This window comes from Cyprinodon tularosa, unplaced genomic scaffold, assembly GCF_016077235.1.
Source record: "Cyprinodon tularosa strain WSP-4 unplaced genomic scaffold, ASM1607723v1 ctg148, whole genome shotgun sequence".
NCBI lineage: Eukaryota > Metazoa > Chordata > Actinopteri > Cyprinodontiformes > Cyprinodontidae > Cyprinodon > Cyprinodon tularosa.
Genome location: NW_024038309.1, coordinates 374,327 through 395,035, shown reverse-complemented (window position 1 = coordinate 395,035; position 20,709 = coordinate 374,327). Strand labels below are relative to the sequence as shown.

Here is a 20,709-nt window from a genome sequence, read left to right as displayed (position 1 = left end):
TGTTCAAAATAGTGACCTATGTCCCCCATACTGCGCATAAGCTACCATATGTTCCTGCTTTGTGAAATGACCCATACTACATATGCTGACATCTTCATCTTGAAAAGCAAAGCTTTAAAATAACTGCTTCCTAAACTAACAGAAGGAGAACAATTAGAAACAACAGACATGTACTGAGTTGCCTTTACCCTGTTCAAAAAAACCCTTCTCCTCTACAGCTGTTAAAGCCTGCCTGGTACCCTCAGTGTGCTTACAGCTACAAGGTTTAATCCATACATATGGAGATGCGAGATGAAAGTAATTACAATTTATGACAAGAAAATATGGGTAAGCACTGCTATATATGGGTGTCAATCATAAGGAAAAGTATCGGAACATAGAAGATAATAAGGCGAGGTGAGTTTGCTTGCTGTTATGTTAACTAATGAGGGCCTGACATGCAATTTAAGGTGGCTCTGATATAATTTATGTAATTAAAAACATCCATGTTATAGCATACATTCCACAAAATGTATGATCAAAGAGAGAAAAAATAGATTTTTCTTAACCTTGATTGTGTAGCTACAACATATTTGGATAGCCAAAAAGTGAGAATAGCTGCTAATGCTTCTCAGGTTGACACGGCACCACAATTTAGTAATGTACTAATCTGAGTCACGGCCATGTCTAATTCTTTTCTTGTTTACAAGAAAGATGACTAATGAGTTTTAGTAAAAATTAGGAACATTTTATGAATTAAGAAATACTTCCTATGGATCAATATAGAATTGGGAAAATGTGCATTGACAGATTCTTAAGCCTTTTTTCACATTACCATTCTTGAAAAATAATTCATGCATAGATCCCCATCGAGAAAACCCCTCTATATTCTTTCTCCTTTGTACACTTTTATATAGAACTATATATATCATTTCTCTATATCTATATTGTCAGCAAAAACTCTTGCCACAATAAAACACTTAAACAACAGCAAAAAGAAACTAGATGAATGAAATAAATCCACAATCAAAAGCCAGTTTGGCACTTGGTCATTAGAACATACAACCTGCTTTAGCTGACATGGATTCATTTCAATTCAACTTTGATCAGAAAGCAAAAACACACTTGGCACGAATCGTATTGATCGAGTGAATTGACGTTCCTTTTGACATCTCAGTACATTGTCGCTCTTTAAAGTAAAAGAGTACCCTAACGAGAGGAATCACAAGCCAATGAGCTGTAAATAAGACACAGATGTAGAAAAGAAACAAATAAGAAAACTCGCATAACACTCTATAAGACAGTAAAAGCTGACACCAAAGTAAAAAAGAGAAAACATCCAAGGTCCAAAAGTCTTTGTCCCTTTGAAAATTTCTTTAGACTGGAAACTGTGCACCTTCCTGGAAAAAGGTATGTCTGAAAGATCGACGCCACCTCCAGGCTGATTATCTGCTCTAGTGCAGTTCATTTTAGTTTATTATGTCTCCTGCTAAGCTGTACAGCACATGATGGTTGAGGTGGAGTTCCTCTGTAGAGAAACAAGAGAATGTAACAACGGAATGGAGGACGGCATCCCATGGCCTCCCTTCAAGAAGGAGATGCAGTACTGCGACTTCTTCGTTTGGCTCGGCGTGGGCCAGTCCTACTATACCCTGGTGGTGGAGTGGGGATGGGGCAGGGTGTTGTTGTGGCCTGTGGAGGGGAAGGTGTTGAAGGCATGGAGAGGCTGCATGCTGGTGATGGTGCTTGGGATCATGGTAATGGTGTTGGGCGTCATCAATGGCACATCATCCGGAGCCCGACGCAGTGCCAACGTGTAGTCAGGAGGGCAGGCAGGTCGCAGGATGTCATGTGGCCGAAGGGGCTCCAGGTCATGGTGGGGATCATGCTCTGAGTGCTTCATTTGCAGAGACATTATCTCCTCCTCCTGGCTGTGAGCCAGGTCATTGGCGGGGACACCACGCTGAGGAGACAATCTGTGCCGTCGCATCTCGTGCCGCTTGTCACGTTTGTAGTATAGGGCGGCGAACGCCAGGATGTTGAGGAAGAGGAGGGAGGCTCCCACAGCAACTGTGACACTCAGCTCAGTGGAGTAGTCACGGGTGTCTCCAGGAAAAAGGCTCTGGACTGGACGCTCCGAGCCGTCAGGCTCAGGGTCGGAGGGGAAGGTCGGGTAGGGATAGAGAGTGGTTCGAGGACCTGGAGTTCTTAACTTGGGTCGCATGGAGCCAGGGCCTGGACCAGGTGGAGATCGGGTTGTAGTTGGGAAGACATCAGGTGGACCTAAATGGGGGACAAGTTCTAGCCAGAATGCTACCTTGTTCGCTCTGTAGTTGTCCCTTACTCGAGGTTTCAAGCCGATGTGAAGATACTGCTTGTCCTTTGGGTTAAACTTTGTCCAGATGACTTCTTCAAAGCGGTTGGGTTTGGTGTGAATGAACTTAGTGTCTTGAGGGACTGGAAGGTTGGGGTCGCTGATGGAAGAATGATGAAAAATGAGATTAATTTCTTAATGCAACACATACAACTTTTATTCATAAATTCATTTATTTATTGAGGTGGTAGCAATAAATGAAACTCTATTCAAAATCACCTAAAAAGCCTTAGAAAGACACCATGGGGTCTCATTAAGCATATTCAAGATAATAATTATAGAGCTAAACAAGGTTTATAAGATGAAAATAAAATTTACCCCGTTTTAGCAAAGTTAGTCCAATAAGTCATGACCACAGCACTCAACATCACATCATTCTTCGAAAAGTTGCATGGGAACAGGTCAGTAGCACCGATCATTGGCACGCCAAACAGATATGGTATCTCATCCCCATGGGCAGCATCAGCCCATTCAGGCCTCGCCTCGGTCTGGCAGTGATGGTAAAATGTGTAGAAGTAAACCGGGGACTGGAACTCAGCATGAAGTTTGGCAGTGGCCACAGCAGGCGCCACCCACTGGTGGTCTGTGAACAGAGCTAACAGAGTCTTTCTTCTCATGTCCCCATTGTCCCTGTCTGCCCAGTCTGTGTACATGAATTTAATGGTTTCCCTCAGGATGTTTTTTCCTGTAACAAAAGGAAAGGGAAATTAATTAAGTAATATTACAAAGAAGGCTGAGGGAGATAGAAACTGTGTATTTGTTTTGAAATATGGATGGCAAGGAGCAAATCAGTGACATTCAAAAATATTTACAGGTTTAATTATTTCCTTAACATTTTTGTATTTTGTCTAGTTATAACTACAAATGTCAGTGTGCTTTATTGGTAGTAGGGTGGATGGACATCTTCGAATCCAAAAGCTGCCAGTTGGATTCCAGCTTCTTCTTGCCACAGGTTTATGTTCCCCTAAAGCAAAGCTCTTAGCTCCAAATTGCCTGCCGACCTTTTTATCTGTTGAACAATTTGGTTCTAGGATAAAGCATCTTGAGTGGTCAGAATGGGTAGAAATCCATTCTATTTACTATATGACTTAACGTAATTATAAAAAAACAGGTGTCTGTGAAAGTCTGTCAGGGAGAGACCCAACTTTCAGCATTATGAAGTACAGCCAATATATTAAAGGAAGAATTTTGGATAAGTTTAAAGGTTTATAAAAAAAAAAAAACAACATCTACACTTTTGATGAGAATGACAGAACAGCTAGGATCTACTTATATGAACCATATACCTTCAGTAAAGACATCAGTCTTTTTAAAAACATTGTAAAACTGGTAACAGATATAAATGTACTTGATATTATGTAACATATATTTTAACATGAAATATCATGTAACAGCTGACTTAAACCTGCTGTAGCTCTAACTTGCGGTCTATTATTATATCAATAAAAAAAGAAATGACTGGATGGAAATACAGAATCATTATCATAAATTTAATATCCTATCCAGCTAATTAATCAATATAAAAACTGATCAGGGTATTGGATCAGTTTATCTCTCTGAAGAGGCTTTTGAGCCAGTGATTTACAGGAAAATAAATTCATGTTTAAATCTCCCTATCAAAGTCTGGTGAAAATCTTTTAAAAACTGGGACATTTATCTTAATCCATACTCCCTGTCCAATCTATTTTGTAAGAAGGAATTGCCAAGAATTTCAGTTAGGGTCAGACATACCCAAAAAACAGCAAAAGGTGTTAAAGCAAAGTATTTATGTCAGCATATTACTAAAATGCAAACCAAATTTCTCAGACTTCTAGTAAAAATATAAAACCCATGGATGGTTTTCAATCTACCTCTTGCAATACTTTATGTAGTTCTATCACAACAAATTAAAGTCTGTGGCCATAAAATGACAAAATGTGAAAAATCTCAAGAATTATTAATGATTTTTGAAACCACTGTATGTTAAAAGGCTAGAAAAAGCCACACAAAGACAAGAACACACATTTCCTTTTAGATATCACAGTGACTGACAAGGACTTGGAAAGGAGTGTGACTGTATTATTCAACCGTGCATGTATTTGAACTGCTGCTTGCTGCGAGGGGTTTGCAGGCTGAGCTGTTAGGAACAACAGCGCTGTGATTGGGAGCCGGCTGCCTGCGGGCTGATGAGCGACAGCATTAGTGCCCACAGAGCCCCAAAGGCCAAAGCACAGACCCACCATGGTGAGAGATAATCTCCATGATAGGCAATCTCGTTAGTATGCTTGTCTTGGCTGATACATAACACTGAACACACTTTTTGTCTCTTCTCATTTTCTTGCTCACATATTGTTTTAAAGGCTTACACTTCAATAGAGAGACGTGCTTCTGGGGTGTTTGATGTTTTTTCTTTATGCTCAAAAATAGATCTGTGAAAGAGTCCATGCATTGCAATCTGCTGCAGGATCATGTGGGGAGAGATTTAAAGGCTGACAGATGTATGGGGTCAGGGTTCCTCACCTTCAGGATATAAATAAAGGTTATCCACAAAGTTAGAGATTGTGTAGTCAAAGGCTGCAGCAGAAATTCCATCATTATCCTCACTGTCATCCACAAATTTCAGTCCCTCTCCCTGGTTCACTCCCATGAGGATGTCATAGTTAAGGAACTCCCCCTGGTGGAAGAAAAAATGAAGTACAATTTAGAGAAATAAGCACTTGTTCTGCTACAAAAGATTCGATTTTTCTGTAAATCCTTATTAATTTGACAATTTAAAAATGTAATATTGATACTTATTTATCTAAGAATGCTAATTAGAATGTCAGTAATGCTTTTTGGTAATGCATATTTCAAGGCTGTTAAAAAACAGTAGGTGAGGGAAGATGAAATTAGATTTCAGTTTTAGTGACATAAGGTTCTCTGATTAAATGTACTTTTTCTGAAGGTAATAATGAATTGGTTTAATAAGCTTAAATGGCACCACAGCTCTGATTATGAAACCTTAATGCTAATGCAATTTAAAATAATGATCTTTTAGAGTTTTTAGAACTCTCAGGCCAGTTAATACACAACGAAAAACTGCAGATAAAGAGCTTTTAGATTTAATCCCTAATTATTACTGATAGTGTTGGAAATTTGTACTTGTGAACTAATAAGAGGGGTTTTAATTCTGATAACAAAGAAGGTTGTGCTCTTCATTCCTGGTATGAGTGTTTATATATGCACTAAGATGTATTCTTGTTTAAGTCCACATCCTTTCATTTTTAATTTATTGACATTTCTTCCAAACTATCATTTAGATATCAGAAGGCCAATATGGTAGCACAGTTATATGTTTTCAAAATCTGGTTCTTTGTTAGATTTCTTCATTGTTTGTGTTTATTATTATTGGTTTTTAATGGTTTGATCAATTGGGTCTTTTTACTTATCTCCTTGCACAGCATAGATATAGCTCCAGTTTTTTTCACCAGTGCCAAAATTATTTCATTGTAAGCAATTTCGCTTACTTTTAAAAAGTTATTGTTTTATTAACAATATTTGTCTCATTTTTCTGTTTAATTTATTTTATCATTTCATTGTTTTTCCAGTGACATACTAGTGTGTTTTACCCTTTTTTGTATCACATTTCACTGTATAAGTCTATGATTATCATTTATTAATATATATTTATAAAAGGGTTTCTTCTACATGTTCACAACATTTCTTCCCTATTGACGTTGATAATGCTGTACAGTTTTTTTTTCCCATATTTAAATGCTTTTTGCTTTCATCCTGCAAATCACCATCTGAATAATAATAAAGCTGAAGAGCAAAAAGGCTAAATGTTTAATCAAATGTCTTTAATTGTTTAATTTATAAAGGAAGGTTTAGGAATATTCTATTTTAAAGGGATTAAGAGATCAATTGAGAAACACAGTTAAAAACTGTCCATCTAAAAAATAGGATGTAGTTCTCCATGTGTAACATGTGACTTCCCACCAGCAGCTAAATGTCACAGCTTGACCTGTAACTGTGTGGAAAGGTCACAGCCACACCTTTCTCTCAGTCCTTAGTCGTCTCAAGAATCACCAAAGCTGTTCATAGAACAAAAGTGCAGCTAAGGTCATCAGCAGACGCTCACCTGTTGCATGAGGATCTCTGGATCGTCTGGTACCACATCTCCATCCACCACAGGGCCAAAAGCAATGTGGTAGCGGGATGGCTGAATGTCCTGGTCCACTAGCTCCCTGAAGGTCTTTCGCCTTAAACAGTCTACGAGGTCGGCGGACTCTGAGTAACTGCAGCCCACCTTCCGGGCCAGGATCGTGGTGTATTTCAGGGGCTCGTAGTTGACGGACCAGCTGGCAATTGCTGTGCCACTCTGAGCAATGGCCCGGTGGAACAGCCCTAAGAAGACAACATTTAAATAGAAATGTAATAAACTTGCAGGTATGATGTCCTAAGGAAACAAGTTTTGGTGTATTTTCTACAAAGTTTCTCAGTTTCTCAGTGCTTTGAGGTTGACAAGAACATGATGCAAAGAAACCCTTTCTTATATTATCTCTAACTGTAAATCTGACAGACTTTGAACTTAAAGCAGTCCTTACAGAGCACATCATAGAACTCCAGCTAAGGATACTGACCCCGGACTGGGAATAAGCTCTTCCTCTAAGTTAAAAGATCAATTTTAACTTTCCTTTCCCCTCGCCTTAGCTCTGCGCCTCCCTGGTTCTCCACCCTTTAGTCTCCTTCTCTGTCTCTTTAGTTCTGCCCATCCTGAGCTGTTGAAGCCACTCGAGTGGCTTGTTAAGGGGGCTGCCTGCCTCTCTTGTTTTCTCTCAGCCTCTATTTTTTCCTTTTCGTCTCCTCTCCAGGGCTGAAGATTGGTCAGTTAATTATTAAGCAGAGCTGCAGAGTCTCCTTTCCCTAAGGGATCAATTATAGTAAGAAGTAGCTTGGAAAAAGCTACACCTACATACATATCTGCACCAGGAGACATAGAAGGACATAGGAGGGGAATTGGTTATATTTGATTGGTCCTCATGATTGGGCTCTGTTCTGCTCGCTGTTTGGAAGTTATTTATTTGGCAGCTGGTCTTTTCCTATTTTCTGCTCCTTATTCCCAGTGGGCACCGTTACATCAATTTGATGTTAAAGATTGGTCAAGATTTTGACTTCCATGATAATTATTCTACAGAAGCTTATAGTTGTAAAAAGGTCCAACCAATAAATCAATCTAGCATCCAAATACTGCCTCATATTGCTAATAAACATATTTGAACTTAAAACAATATCTCTGCACAAAAACTTAACATCAAATTGACGTTGATTTGATGTCTGAATTGAATTGATGTCATATTGATGTCACAAAGCATCTTGGGATAAGGGACTTTGCAACAAGCATGAAGCTATTAAAATCTTGGTTGTGTTATTCATGCTGAAAATACATGCACCATTTGACCACCAAATGTGGGGAAATGCATAATATTTCAAAAAACATTTTTGAATTACCAATTATTTTATTTTATTTTTTATAAAAATTTTTTTTTTTTTTTTTGCAACCAGGACAAGCGCAGGTTGCAAATTGTCGGACACTGACGAATTACCAATTATTTTCAAAGACCAATTCCTCACGGTTTATATACTTTGAAATATAAACGTTTAAACGTAAGTGAAGTGTGATTGGACGATCGTTGTCACGTGAGTGTTGGACTTACGGTTGCCAGCCTACATTCAGAATCACTCCCCGCCAGAAGCTCCACCTCTTGCTGCAATTTTTGGTTTGAACGCGCTCTTCTCGGCTAAAAAAAGGTTTTTGTTGGTAAGTACATTATAGTTATATTTTTGTCATTATTAGTGTACACTGACTAATCTTTCAAAACTTTCATGCTAGCAGTTAGCCAGCTAATGCATATGCATATTAATGCTCAACCGCAGTAAATGGCACTATCGGAAATATTTAAAAGATACAGAATTAGCTGGGAGAATTTAATGTGTGTATGTGCGTTTGAGTAAGTATAGATAGAATTTAGTTTCATGAAGATATAAAGATATATAGGCATTATATTTCTGAATTACATCTCCGTCCAGTTGATGGCGGTAATGCACACAGGATGCAAACTGCCAGAAAACTCAATAGAAGAAGAAGATGGCACTATCGGTCTCCGCCAGTCAAGTGACATTTGTTGCTAAGACGCCATTTTTGGCGGAAAAGGCGTAGTGTAAACAACCGCAGCATAGCTAAACGAAGGACTAAAGGATTGAGTTTGTTTCTCTGACTATATGGAAAAAGTAAGCAGAATGCGAAATTACCGTACCGGTGTCGTGCCAAGGTAGTTATCCCTGCGAAAATTTTTATCCCCTCGTCGGGAGCGCGCACGGAGTAGGAAGATCAACCCGAGTTAACTCCGCCTCAATTCCAACGTGCAGAACTTGAAATTTGAAAGGTTTTACGTGTATGAAAGTTGAGCTTTACTGTTTTATTCTTTACTTCACATGTTATAGCAGAATATCGCCAGTGATATTGATCTAAAACTAATAATAAACACAAACGTTTGCTTGAAAGGTGGTCGCTGACAGCAGTGTCTACTCCTCCCTCTGAAAGCAAACAGATCCTTGTTCTTTTCCACACGTTCCTTAAAAAAATCTCTCATTGTTTCACAGTGTCCAAATGTTCTCATCTTCCAAGGCACAAAGCAAAAAAAAAAAAAAAAAAAAAAAAAAAAAAAATATAAATATAAATATATATATATATATATCCATCCATTTTCTTACACCCTTATCCCTCAGTGGGGTCGGGAGGTGCTGGTGCCTATCTCCAGCCATGTTCCGGGTGAGTGTGTGTATATATATATATATATATATATATATAGAGAGAGAGAGAGAGAGATTTTAATCTTCAAAGAAACAATTCAGGACACCCCTCACATTTATGTGGAGGCTGTGTGCAGTGTCATATGTTCATAGATCTCTGTGCATATGTGTATTTATGTTTTCTTTGCACCCTCTCCCACACCAACACACAAATGGGAGTCACAAGAGGAACTGACAAGTCCTTCCTTAGGTGGGGCGCTCCTCCATGTTGATCTTATACTCAAAACTTGTACAATTTGCTTTTTTTTAATCTTTTCAGATTCCATTCAGCTATCACAGCCTGGAGCCAGTGAAGCTGACATTGTTTCCCGGATGGCGGCCTATTTGCGTTCAGCGCCAGACAGGAAAGGTGGTGGTGGTCGCAAGACTGCTGCAGCTCAAAATGTTTAATGACTGCAAAATCTATAAAGTATTTCACTTTAGTTCATTGCTGTTGTTTGTGTACAATTTGTAGTTCACATATTTGTAGTCAGTTCCCTGTTAAACTACACAGCTGTTGAAATCAATGTTTTGGAATGTTTTAGAATAAAAATGTTTTGTTATACTTGTATGTTTGATCTTTGAGAGAATGCCATGGGGGATTTTTTGTAGAAAAATAGCAATTGTAGAACATAAACTTAGTTTAGATGATCCAAAAATGATTAATATTAGAACTATTGACAATATACTTTACAGAATTGCTATTTTAAAGGCCATGCATGAAACACTGCAGAACTGCAATACAGCTGTCTTGTATTTCAAACAGAATTGGGTTTGTTTAGGCCATTTCCTTCTCAAAGGAACTTTTTTTTTTTAATCCTAATGAAGGTCCTGTGAGACCGCACATTTATCTAAGTAAATGAAGCCAAGTCTGTTTGCAATACAAAACGTTGCAGAATCTTTCCGTCTGTGCATATTTTTAAATGTTTTTATTTGCAAATGTTTGACATAAAAACAATGTCAAAATAACATCAATATCATTATTTGAGTGAAATTTTACAAAAGCTTGACATTGAAATAATGTCAAAATGACATAAATAAAATCATTATTTGACATACATCAAATTTTGATTTACGTTTTTTGACCAAATTTTGATAACAATTTGATATCGGTGTTTGATGTCAAATTGATGTTTAATTGACATCTTTTGCCCACTGGGTTAGCACAGTTAATCAGGTTGGACCTAAAAATATACAGGTGCTGGTCATAAAATTAGAATATCATGAAAAAGTAGATTGATTTCAGTAATTCCATTTAAAAAGTGAAACTTGTATATTATATTCATACATTACATACAAACTCATATATTTCAGATGTTTATTTTGTTTAATTTTGATGATTACAAATGACAACAAATGAAAATCTCAAATTCATCATATCAGAAAATTAGAATATTACTGAAGACCAATAAAAACAAAGGATTTATAGAAATGTTGGCCAACTGAAAAGTATGAACATGAAAAGTATGAGCATGTACAGCACTCAGTATTTAGTTGGGCCTCCTTTGGCCTGTATTACTGCAGCGATGCGGCGTGGCATGGAGTCGATCAGTCTGTGGCACTGCTCAGGTGTTATGATAGCCCAGGTTGCTCTAATAGTGGCTTTTAGCTCTTCTGAATTGTTGGGTCTGGTGTATTGCATCTTCTTCTTCACAATACCCCATAGATTTTCTATGGGGTTAAGGTCAGGAGAGTTTGCTGGCCAATTAAGAACAGGGATACCATGGTCCTTCAACCAGGTACTGGTAGCTTTGGCACTGTGTGCAGGTGCCAAGTCCTGTTGGAAAATGAAATCTGCATCTCCAAAAAGTTGGTCAGCTGCAGGAAGCATGAAGTGCTCTAAAACTTCCTGGTATGTGGCTGCGTTGACCCTGGACCTCAGAAAACACAATGGACCAACACCAGCAGATGACATGGCACCCCAAACCATCACTGACTGTGGAAACTTTACACTGGACTTCAAGCAACGTGGATGAAGTGCCTCTCTTCTTTTCCTCCAGACTCTGGGACCTTGATTTCCAAAGGAAATGCAAAATTTACTTTCATCAGAGAACATGACTTTGGACCACTCACCAGCAGTCCAGTCCTGTTTGTCTTTAGCCCAGGTAAGACGCTTCTGACGCTGTCTGTGGTTCAAGAGTGGCTTGACACAAGGAATGCGACAGCAGAAACCCATGTCTTTCATACGTCTGTGTGTGGTGGTTCTTGAAGCACTCACTCCAGCTGCAGTCCACTCTTTGTGAATCTCCCCCACATTTTTGAATGGGTTTTGTTTCACAATCCTCTCCAGGGTGCGGTTATCTCTCTTGCTTGTACACTTTTTTCGACCACATCTTTTCCTTCCCTTCGCCTCTCTATTAATGTGCTTGGACACTGAGCTCTGTGAACAGCCAGCCTCTTTAGCAATGACCTTTTGTGTCTTGCCCTCCTTGTGCAAGGTGTCGATGGTCGTCTTTTGGACAACTGTCAAGTCAGCAGTCTTCCCCATGATTGTGTAGCCTATAGAACTAGACTGAAAGACCATTTAAAGGCTTTTGCAGGTGGTTTGAGTTAATTAGCTGATTAGAGTGTGGCACCAGGGGCCATCAATTTTGAACCTTTTCACAATATTCTAATTTTCTGATATGATGAATTTGAGATTTTCATTTGTTGTCATTTGTAATCATCAAAATTAAACAAAATAAACATCTGAAATATATGAGTTTGTATGTAATGTATGAATATAATATACAAGTTTCACTTTTTAAATGGAATTACTGAAATCAATCTACTTTTTCATGATATTCTAATTTTATGACCAGCACCTGTATTTCTCGTATCTTGCAAAAGTATCTCAACACCTTAGGTTGAACATCAGATCTTTCTTACTTTTGACACGCATGTATAGGCCCCCTTTAATCTAATGCCCCTAAATAAAATCCAGTGCAAACATTTGCCTCCAGCAGTTATCATTACTAAATGAAGCCTGTAATTATTTCTGAGGTTCAGCTGTTCTGTGACGGACTCGGATGTGTGGTAGGGGAAGTTAGAGAACAAACAAAATAATGAGGAACAAAAAACATGCCAAAAAGGAAAAAACACAGCTATGGATCTACAAAAATCTAATCGCCCACCTCTTCTGTTACTATCATTATTCTGTTGTAATATTGTCATTTATCCATGCAGGACTCTGACTGCTTTATTATTAAACCACATTATATATGTACAGTTCGATATTTAATTCAGAAATTTTCTGGCATGATGACAGCCATTCCTATAAATAAGTAAGGAGGTGTTCACTTAGCATTCTTCCTAAAGCCATGTAGGGCAGCAGTTTACAATCCCCTTTGATTAATAAATTTAAAAAGTATGAGCTTTAGAGTTATTTTCAGAAATTATCCAAATAACAAATAAAATAATGAATTGCTTAATTTCAGCTCTAAATGTTTATAATAATGACACAACCATGACTTTTGCCACATTATCCTGTTTACTGTAGCTTGTTATTCTAGCCTTGTTTAATTGACAAAGTAAAGATAGTTGTAGCCATACCAAGTGGAGTAACATCTGCTTTTCTTTAGTGGGGACAAGAAAAGCATCAAAGACCTAAAACATGCAGTCAGATTTATGATAAAATGGTTTCAATCACAGCATTTTCATATCTTTGAATTACCTCTAGTCAAATACTACTGGCAGTGTGTGGGCGGCACAAATGTAAAACTAGATGAATATAGGCGTTGGAGATATACCTTAAAATATTACAGCAAAGGGGAATCTATAAACTTTTAGCCCAACGTATCAATTCCCTTCCACCTTGTTATTGTGTGCTATTTTGTGGTCGTCTGTAACATAAATTCCCAGTAAAATTAATTTAAGTTTGAGCTTCCAAGTATTCTATGGGGCTTTTCTTCAAATTCAAGCTCTGTCTCTCATTCTATAATCAACATTTAGAACTCTTCTCTCCATCACAGCCTATTTGGCACACTCCCACTGTCAGGGTTGAGCCGCTAGAACCAGATGCTGGAATGACTGGTGTCCTTTAATGACAGACTCCTTACCTTGGTTGGTACCTTGGAGAGGGGAAAGGGGAGAGGAAGCATGACAGACAGGGCTGCGTCTAGTGTGTTGATGTTACACCCATAGATGCCGATGAAAACGATGATGATGGGGTGAGACCAAAGCAGATGGGTGAAGACAGACAGGTGACAAGGTTGGGGTGAGTTGGTGGTCAGTGACAAAAGAAACAGGCTTAATCCTGATCCTGTGGCCTTAATTCACAATAAAATCTTGCTCCTCCGAAAACAACCAGTAGCAAATCTAAACAGCCAGGAGCAAAAGAGTAGATTGAAGCAGACACATTTAAAATGGTTTATTAGTGTTAGTTACATTAGAAGCACACCAAGTCATAAAATATATTTAAAACCTCTAAAATGTCCTTATTAACACGTAAGTGAAAACGTCATAAAACAGAGTTTTAATAAGGCAGCTTTACAAAGATTTAACGTGAATATTTGAACCTTTGGAGACTAAGACAAGTTGTAAACAAGCTCTAAATGCTAACAACATGCTGACAGTAAATTTGCAATCAACGCAATTACAAACTGTGCAAGTTTTATTTCTTCAGCCAATTTTTATCATTTTAGCTGTCATGTAGTACATTAGTGACCCAATAAGAACTGCCCTCTATCTGTTTTTTAAATACTACACAAGTCACAATTATAAAGCATGATTTGTCATGATTTTGGCACTGATGGCTGGCTTGATTGCTAATTTCCTTCACCTAGCTCTGCCCTGTTCCTCATTACTCATTAGATCGACCTGTTCCAGTTTCCTATTTAAGCTGCATGTTTCCCAGCCATCAGTGCCAGATTATTATTGAGGCTTTGGTGTTGAGAATTCTATAGCATTACTATAGTGTTCTGAGTGTCTAATCCTGATCTGTTTCTGTATTTGGACATCTGAACCTGCGTGCCCCTGTCTGATCTGATGGCCTGCCTGTTTTCGGACTCCTGTGGAATTCTTCACTGGACTGAACCTGGATCTGTCTCTTGACTTCGCCCTGTGGATTATTCTGTGTTGCTTCGTCAGTTTATCGTCTGACCTCCTGTTAGCTTTGTAACCTTCTACGTTTCCAATTTAAGACATTTTGATTAAGCATTTAGCCTGGAACGACCAGATGGAATCATCTTCGTTCTCTGGACAAGGACTGAACTGTGAAACCAGGTTAGTGACTCACATACTCATAATGATCCTCTGTCAGATTATTGTAGCCACTAACCTGTGTTTCTCTCCGATACACGTTCCTGCCTCAGACGCCCTAACCGCTGAAGTTGCTGCCACTGCACTGTTTGTTTGAATAAACACTTTGTAAGTACTCCAATGTCTGTCTTGTCTGGACCTACTTTCTGAGCCATTACATGATTTGTGATTGCTCTTTATATGCAGTAAACTTTATCTTCAAGAAATGTTCCAGATGACATTGGGGTACCTAAAAAAATAATAAAAAAAGAAAATAACCAATGTTTGTTGTCTAGTTCCTAATCAGTTAGAGTTGTGTGAAATCCAAGGTTGACCCTCTGTTGGGACTTATTTGACCAGCCAACATAGTGTCACACAGTTAAGTTGGCAAGCTGGTGCGAAGTGGGAGGACAGCCCAAACATTGCTCCACTGAAACCAACAGAGCAGATGACCTGTTTCTAAATGCTAACCTAATTTACATAAACCACCACAGAAATGGCTACCTGAAGTTCTTTACATGTGAATAGCTAAGGGATATTAAAGAGGGCAACTTATCACCAAACAAGTTTAAATAAAACCATAAGCAGCTCTCTTTGAAGCCAACAATGGAGGGACTATGCAAACATCACTATTGAAAATATTCCCAACATTTAATACAGAAAAGGGAGTAAATGCAAGACCTAATGCTGATGTGTAGGTGCGTAACTTAACCAGTCCAACATTTTATAAGGTAAGGAATCTTTATTGGCAATAATCTCTAAATATTTTAGTAGGTTTTTTGTTAAATTACTGAACGTTTTAACTGCTGGGAGATGTTCACTTTAACAACTGCAAGATCTAACAATAAAATATGCAACTTTAATGTTTCCCCAGAAGGTATTTAAATAGTTAATGTGCAAAGCTGCAGATTTAAGTCAAGCCTGAAGGTGTTAACCTTGGAGCAGGAGCTTCTTTCTGTCCCCTTCTCCAATCATATTAATGTCAAATCCACTTAACTGTACATTTGCTTGGTTGTCCTGGAAAGTTTTAAGTGCTGTCCCATAATGTAGAGGCGCCCGTTTATGACACATGGTTGATACTTCGCCACTTAGACGATAAGCTTCCAAATAAACATCAAAATTTTTGGTGCAATGGATGAAGCTGGCAAACATGCAGCTTTAGGAAAGGACTTGACTTAATTGACGTAATGGTCTTTGTCTGCAAACCCAGAGGTGTTTCAAATAGAATAAGGATGACTGAGTAACAACCTGTTAAATAACACTTATTGTAGCAAAACATGAAGGTTGGTGCATGAATATACAGTACTAGGTGCTTTATATATACAGTAATCTAAGCTGAAATTCCAAAATAAATTTGCCATTGTGCAAAGAATGCTCAGTTTAAAAAATAATGAACCTAATCTGTTGAAATATAATTTCTCACAGTTAAAAGAACAGTTTGAATGCATCATCAAAGCCTAATGCTTATAGTCATTTGAGATGATGATGGGTGTTCATAAACTCCTGACTAGAACAGGCTGTGCACTAAAACAGTTGAAGTAAACCTGATATCTACATGGCATCCCAACATTTATAGGGACAAGGAGATGCATATATTGTTTTAATGAAAGTTTTGTAGAAGCTGAGAAAACTTTATAGGATGTCTGGGTTAATCAGGTGGGTTAGCAGATATCAGTGGGAGCTACAGAGATTGTGTTAAATGGATTCTCTGATGCAGCTGCAGGCTGACGCTCAGTCAAGCCTTCACAAAATATTTGTTTTCAAGGCACATTAGAGAGAGTAAATGAGTCAAAAAGAAAAGGTCTTCTAAGTGCTTTAGATGCGGAAACACACACACTTGAACACACAGAGAGAGAACTTTAATAGGAACAGATGCATGGCTGCATGAAACACGCTCTTTTCTGATCTCTCTTTCGTTTCACCCACCATTTCTGTCCTTTGCAGTTTAAGTGGGAGACAGAAAAGAGGGTGAGTAGAGAGAGACATTCAGGGTGAGACCTCGAGCTGTGCAGAGAAAAGAGAAGTTGCGATCAGAGGAGGACAGCTTCAAGAACGCCATGATCAAAGACGGCGAGAGCGTGACCATTTGGCTGTGGATCGTCAGCCACACTGATCTCAGTTCAGATCAAAGTGGATTGGTTTGCAGGCCTCTGTCCTTTGGTGGGGCCACATTAACACTTAGCCCTTGGGGTGTTTTGTGCTGGTAATGGGGAGCAGAAGGTCTTACACATGTAGGGTTTTGATTAAGGGAGGGCCTTCCTGCTCTAAAGCACAAGTCTCAATGAGGCAGGTAATGGGAGGTCGTATCAAAGCTCCTGTCTCATTTATTCTTTGAAGATGTGAGCGACAGAGAGGATAAAACCTGCACACATGCTCATTAGGCAGGCGGCGTGTTCTTTCAGAAAGGAGGTGTCATCCATCCATCCATCCATCCATCCATCCATCCATCCATCCATCCATCCATCCATCCATCCATCCATCCATCCATCCATCCATCCATCCATCCATCCATCCATCCAATTTTTGACACTTATTGGGTGGAGAGATAATAAAAAAGTGGACTGGAGTGAAGAGATAATAAAAAAGTTAAATTCACAGGTCCATCTCTCTCTGTAAACAGCATCCACCTTCTTGCCGCCATGTTGCTGTGTTTCACTTGAGTAAGTTATCTGCCCATACCTGGTCTTTTTGTAGACCGTTTTTGAGTTATTTCTGGGGCAGTGTCACAGCGCCTACAATGAGTACAGCATAGAGACTGCAGCATTTTCAGAGGTACTGAAAATGTGTGGATGCACATTGATTTTGTCTCATTGTGGACAGGAGCTTGGTATATCCTGCTTTTCTGTTCAAGTAAATGCAGCTATTTTAAGAAAATGTAATCAGTGTAACATGACAGAGCTTCAATTTACCCTCAGAGTGGTGCGACAGGATTAGGAGATTAACACAGGACGCCCCTGCTCCAGATCCGAAGATTGTGATCCTCTCAGGGTCTCCGCCAAAGTGGCCGATGTTCTCGTTGAGCCAACGCAGAGCCTGAATCTGGTCCAGCAGCCCATAGTTTCCTTTAGCTGACTGATCCCCGGTGCTGAGGAAACCTGGTTATAGAGAAAGTTAAAAGATTTAAAAAGAGAAAAAAAAAAGATAACATTTTACTGTTATAATATGGTTTCTTTTCTATGTCACTAAACATAATTTTTGTCTTTTACGATTTTTAAATGTGTAACTGTATATAAACTTTCTGGACATGGTACTTTATCTTAATTTGTATAGTTATACCTGATCATTATACATATATTTTTTTTTCAATAAAGTATTTTTGAATTTGATTTCAGTGTGTTGGATGGTTAATTTACTGCTGCAGATACACAAAACTGACACAGATGGATGGAGCCAAATATGCTGACCTTCAGTGATGAAAACTGTGTTCATCACCTTTATATATTTTTTCAAAATATTACATATTTCATATATTCCTAATCTTGTTCAAAAATATAAACACAAAAACATCATCCTTATTATGTACATATATGTGTTTCTTGTCAATTTATGTTCAATTATTAAACACAAAGCTTTCCTTTTGACACTGAAGGATAGTTTTTACTTAATCAAACCACATCAGATCCCTGTAAAAGTGCCCGACACTCTGCCAGCTAATATTTGCCTCTGATGAATACTATCAAGTGTCTTCAATTGTTCAACCAAAGACATAACTAGTTTCCACTTAGGCAGCACTTAACCGACAGTCTCTGAATGGGACCTCTAATTAGAGCCAATTAAAGACATGCATAGTGGATAGGCCTCTCATTAAGCAGTGAATGTTAAACACTTATACAGTGTAAAAATCAAATACAGAACATATACAAAGAGAGTTCCCAAACAAAATTATTGAAGAGCATAAATTAAAAATTGTTATATGAGTTTTTTTTTTTTTTTAACACCATCAGCCGTAAAAAGAAAGATTTGAAAATGTAAAACAGTTTTCTGAGATGAGGTTGCTGGAAAAAATAAAGGATGTTAATTTTATTTTATCTGCTTCTGTGTATCAAAATAAAAATATTAAAGTAAGGATGTGCTTCCAAAAGACGATAAATCTGTTAGAATCTACAATGATGAATTATCTATAAAATTACTATGTGGCGGAACTTCAATGAAATAATTGCACGTTAAGATTAAATTCACACAGACTGTCAGGCTGGGCTGAATAATCCTTTTAAAAAATGGCACAAAGATGTGAAAATGATCATTTCAATAGTATTACTAATACAATATGTAATTGCAATATACATGTCAGTGGAGTAATACTGGCGTGTCAACTACAAAAAAAAGGAAAAGGAGTCGCAGCATTGTGACATCTAGTTATGTAAAAGGGCGCCACTGTGTGGCCAGAAATAAAATCACAACTCTGATCCAGGATCACAAAAAAATGCCAGAAAAATGCTAATAATAATGATTAAAAAACAAAAACAAATATATAAATATATTAACAATAATCACAAGTTCAACTGGAACTGTAATAAATAAAGCAGGAAGCAAACATAAAATGGTTCTAAAAGTGCAGTGTGTTATAAAGATTAAAATCAGGATTGCAGGAATCATCTGACATATTGAAGAAAGGTTTTATTTATTTATGTCTTTAGAGTTGAAGCATTATTTTTATATTCATCACAGCTAACTGAAAACGGCTCAGAGATATGGGTCAGATGAACCTTTAAATCTAAATTCATGTTTATTTGATTAGCTTACTTTGGTTTGTTAAAATCTGCATCAATAACCAGTATCTTCCTCTATCAATTAAAGCCTAAAGCACTCAAGTTTTTACTTTTTTTTTTTGCATTGATCATCTTTCATTTTTAAAACCTAATGCCAATGTTACAGTAATCAATTAACCACACATTGATGTATAGCCCTTTGCTGTTCCTCCTAAATTCATAATAATAGGCTGCACATTTGAATAAATGAATTAAAGGGAAGCAGAAAACTAAACGCTTGACTGTAAACAGCAAATAAATTTAACATAACAGCTATGCTAAGTAAGTCATTCATTGGGCTAATTAATCTAAAAAAGAGCAATGTCTCTGTATTAGCGTTGCATTGGTGCTTATACAGAATAACATAATATACTGTCAGTGTTACTAAAAGTCAAGGCAATATCAGATGGTAAGAAATAAACCTTTTTTTTAACCTTTTTGTGCAGCCTAATGGTGTAAAAATGTTTTGTTCTTTGGACATTAATAGTTTAACAAGAACAAATGTTGTGCTCTGTTGCTAGAGCAGCATCAGACAGAACCAGCAGCCAGGGAACATCATCATGTCGTCTCTCCTCCACCTTCACGCTGCGTCCATCTTACAACAAATCAGTGTGCAATAGTCTCCCCTTCTATACACCACAATCTAAGGGCTTGGAAAACAGAGGAGGGTTAAAGCAAAGCGATCCAAAATGAAAACCCTGCATTCTCCTATGATATTTGAAACTGTCGAGGAAAGATGGGTTAGATGGGCGAGGTAGAAGCTGGGGGAAAAAAAAAAAATGAAAGGAGACGGCGAGGAGGACAGTGGGTGTTCTGTGACTCCGGATAGAAGCGCAGCGTTTCATCTGCCTCCAAGACACCAGGGGTTGGTTCCAGCGCGCATACACACAAACAGGGATGCTGATCAAAGGCTGACACTACAAAAAAAAAGCCTGCATCCATTTCCCTCAGTCTTCTTCACGTTTTCAATAGCCTGATCAGATGTAATGAACACATGTGAGCACACATTATGCTAATGCATGATATAGGAAGGACTGTGCACACATAAAACAGTCACGCATCATTGGAAAACTATAAAAGGTGCCTTTCTTTTGGACAGCATCCAAATAAATCCTGCAGTAAAGCATCTATGGAGTTTTATCCTCTTCTATTTATGCTTTTAGAACCTATATATGCAGTGGCTATGGATTTGTGCAGTCATATTTTTTATTCAGATTTTTGTGCTCTTGCAAAGATTCTAGTGCAGCCATACGTGTGAGAATGACTTAAATGTCTTGAGTGAAGGACACATTCCTAACTCTCTTCGTCCTCTGTGAATAGACCGTCGGAGGCTGAGATGAGTGCCAGATGTCTCTAGGTGAGCATGTGTGTTTGTATTCCTGGCGGTAAAGTAATTATTCTCAGTCAGAGGAGTCCAGAAAAATTATATATTTTCTACGCTGCATTCACACAGTTTTGCGAGTGCATTTGGTAAAGTTCATGTCAAGAGTTCTTTATTTCCAGAAGGCCAAACTGAATAACCCGAGAAAAGAGAAATAGGATTTGGAAGTAGGTGAAAAAAGGTGAAATGAAAAACATTCC

General features: G+C 38.1%; 1 protein-coding gene and 1 long non-coding RNA gene across 6 annotated transcripts in view; one reads left to right on the top strand and one right to left on the bottom strand.

Annotated features, from left to right (window-relative positions):
• Positions 1–20,709, bottom strand: part of nlgn2a (neuroligin 2a) — a 308,659-nt gene continuing 287,950 nt past the window's right edge. For all 5 annotated transcript variants that reach the window (XM_038279104.1, XM_038279108.1, XM_038279106.1 and 2 more), the window contains 5 exons: positions 17,290–17,475; positions 6,453–6,718; positions 4,853–5,006; positions 2,672–3,038; positions 1–2,453 (listed from right to left, as the gene is read on the bottom strand). In XM_038279104.1, coding sequence (XP_038135032.1) covers positions 1,625–2,453; positions 2,672–3,038; positions 4,853–5,006; positions 6,453–6,718; positions 17,290–17,475 — 1,802 coding nt within the window. In that variant the 3' untranslated portion in view covers positions 1–1,624. The remainder of the gene's footprint in view (positions 2,454–2,671; positions 3,039–4,852; positions 5,007–6,452; positions 6,719–17,289; positions 17,476–20,709) is intronic.
• LOC119779457 lies at positions 8,046–9,611 on the top strand. Its single transcript, XR_005280228.1, has 2 exons — positions 8,046–8,132; positions 9,444–9,611. It is a non-coding gene; the product is annotated as an uncharacterized LOC119779457 (long non-coding RNA).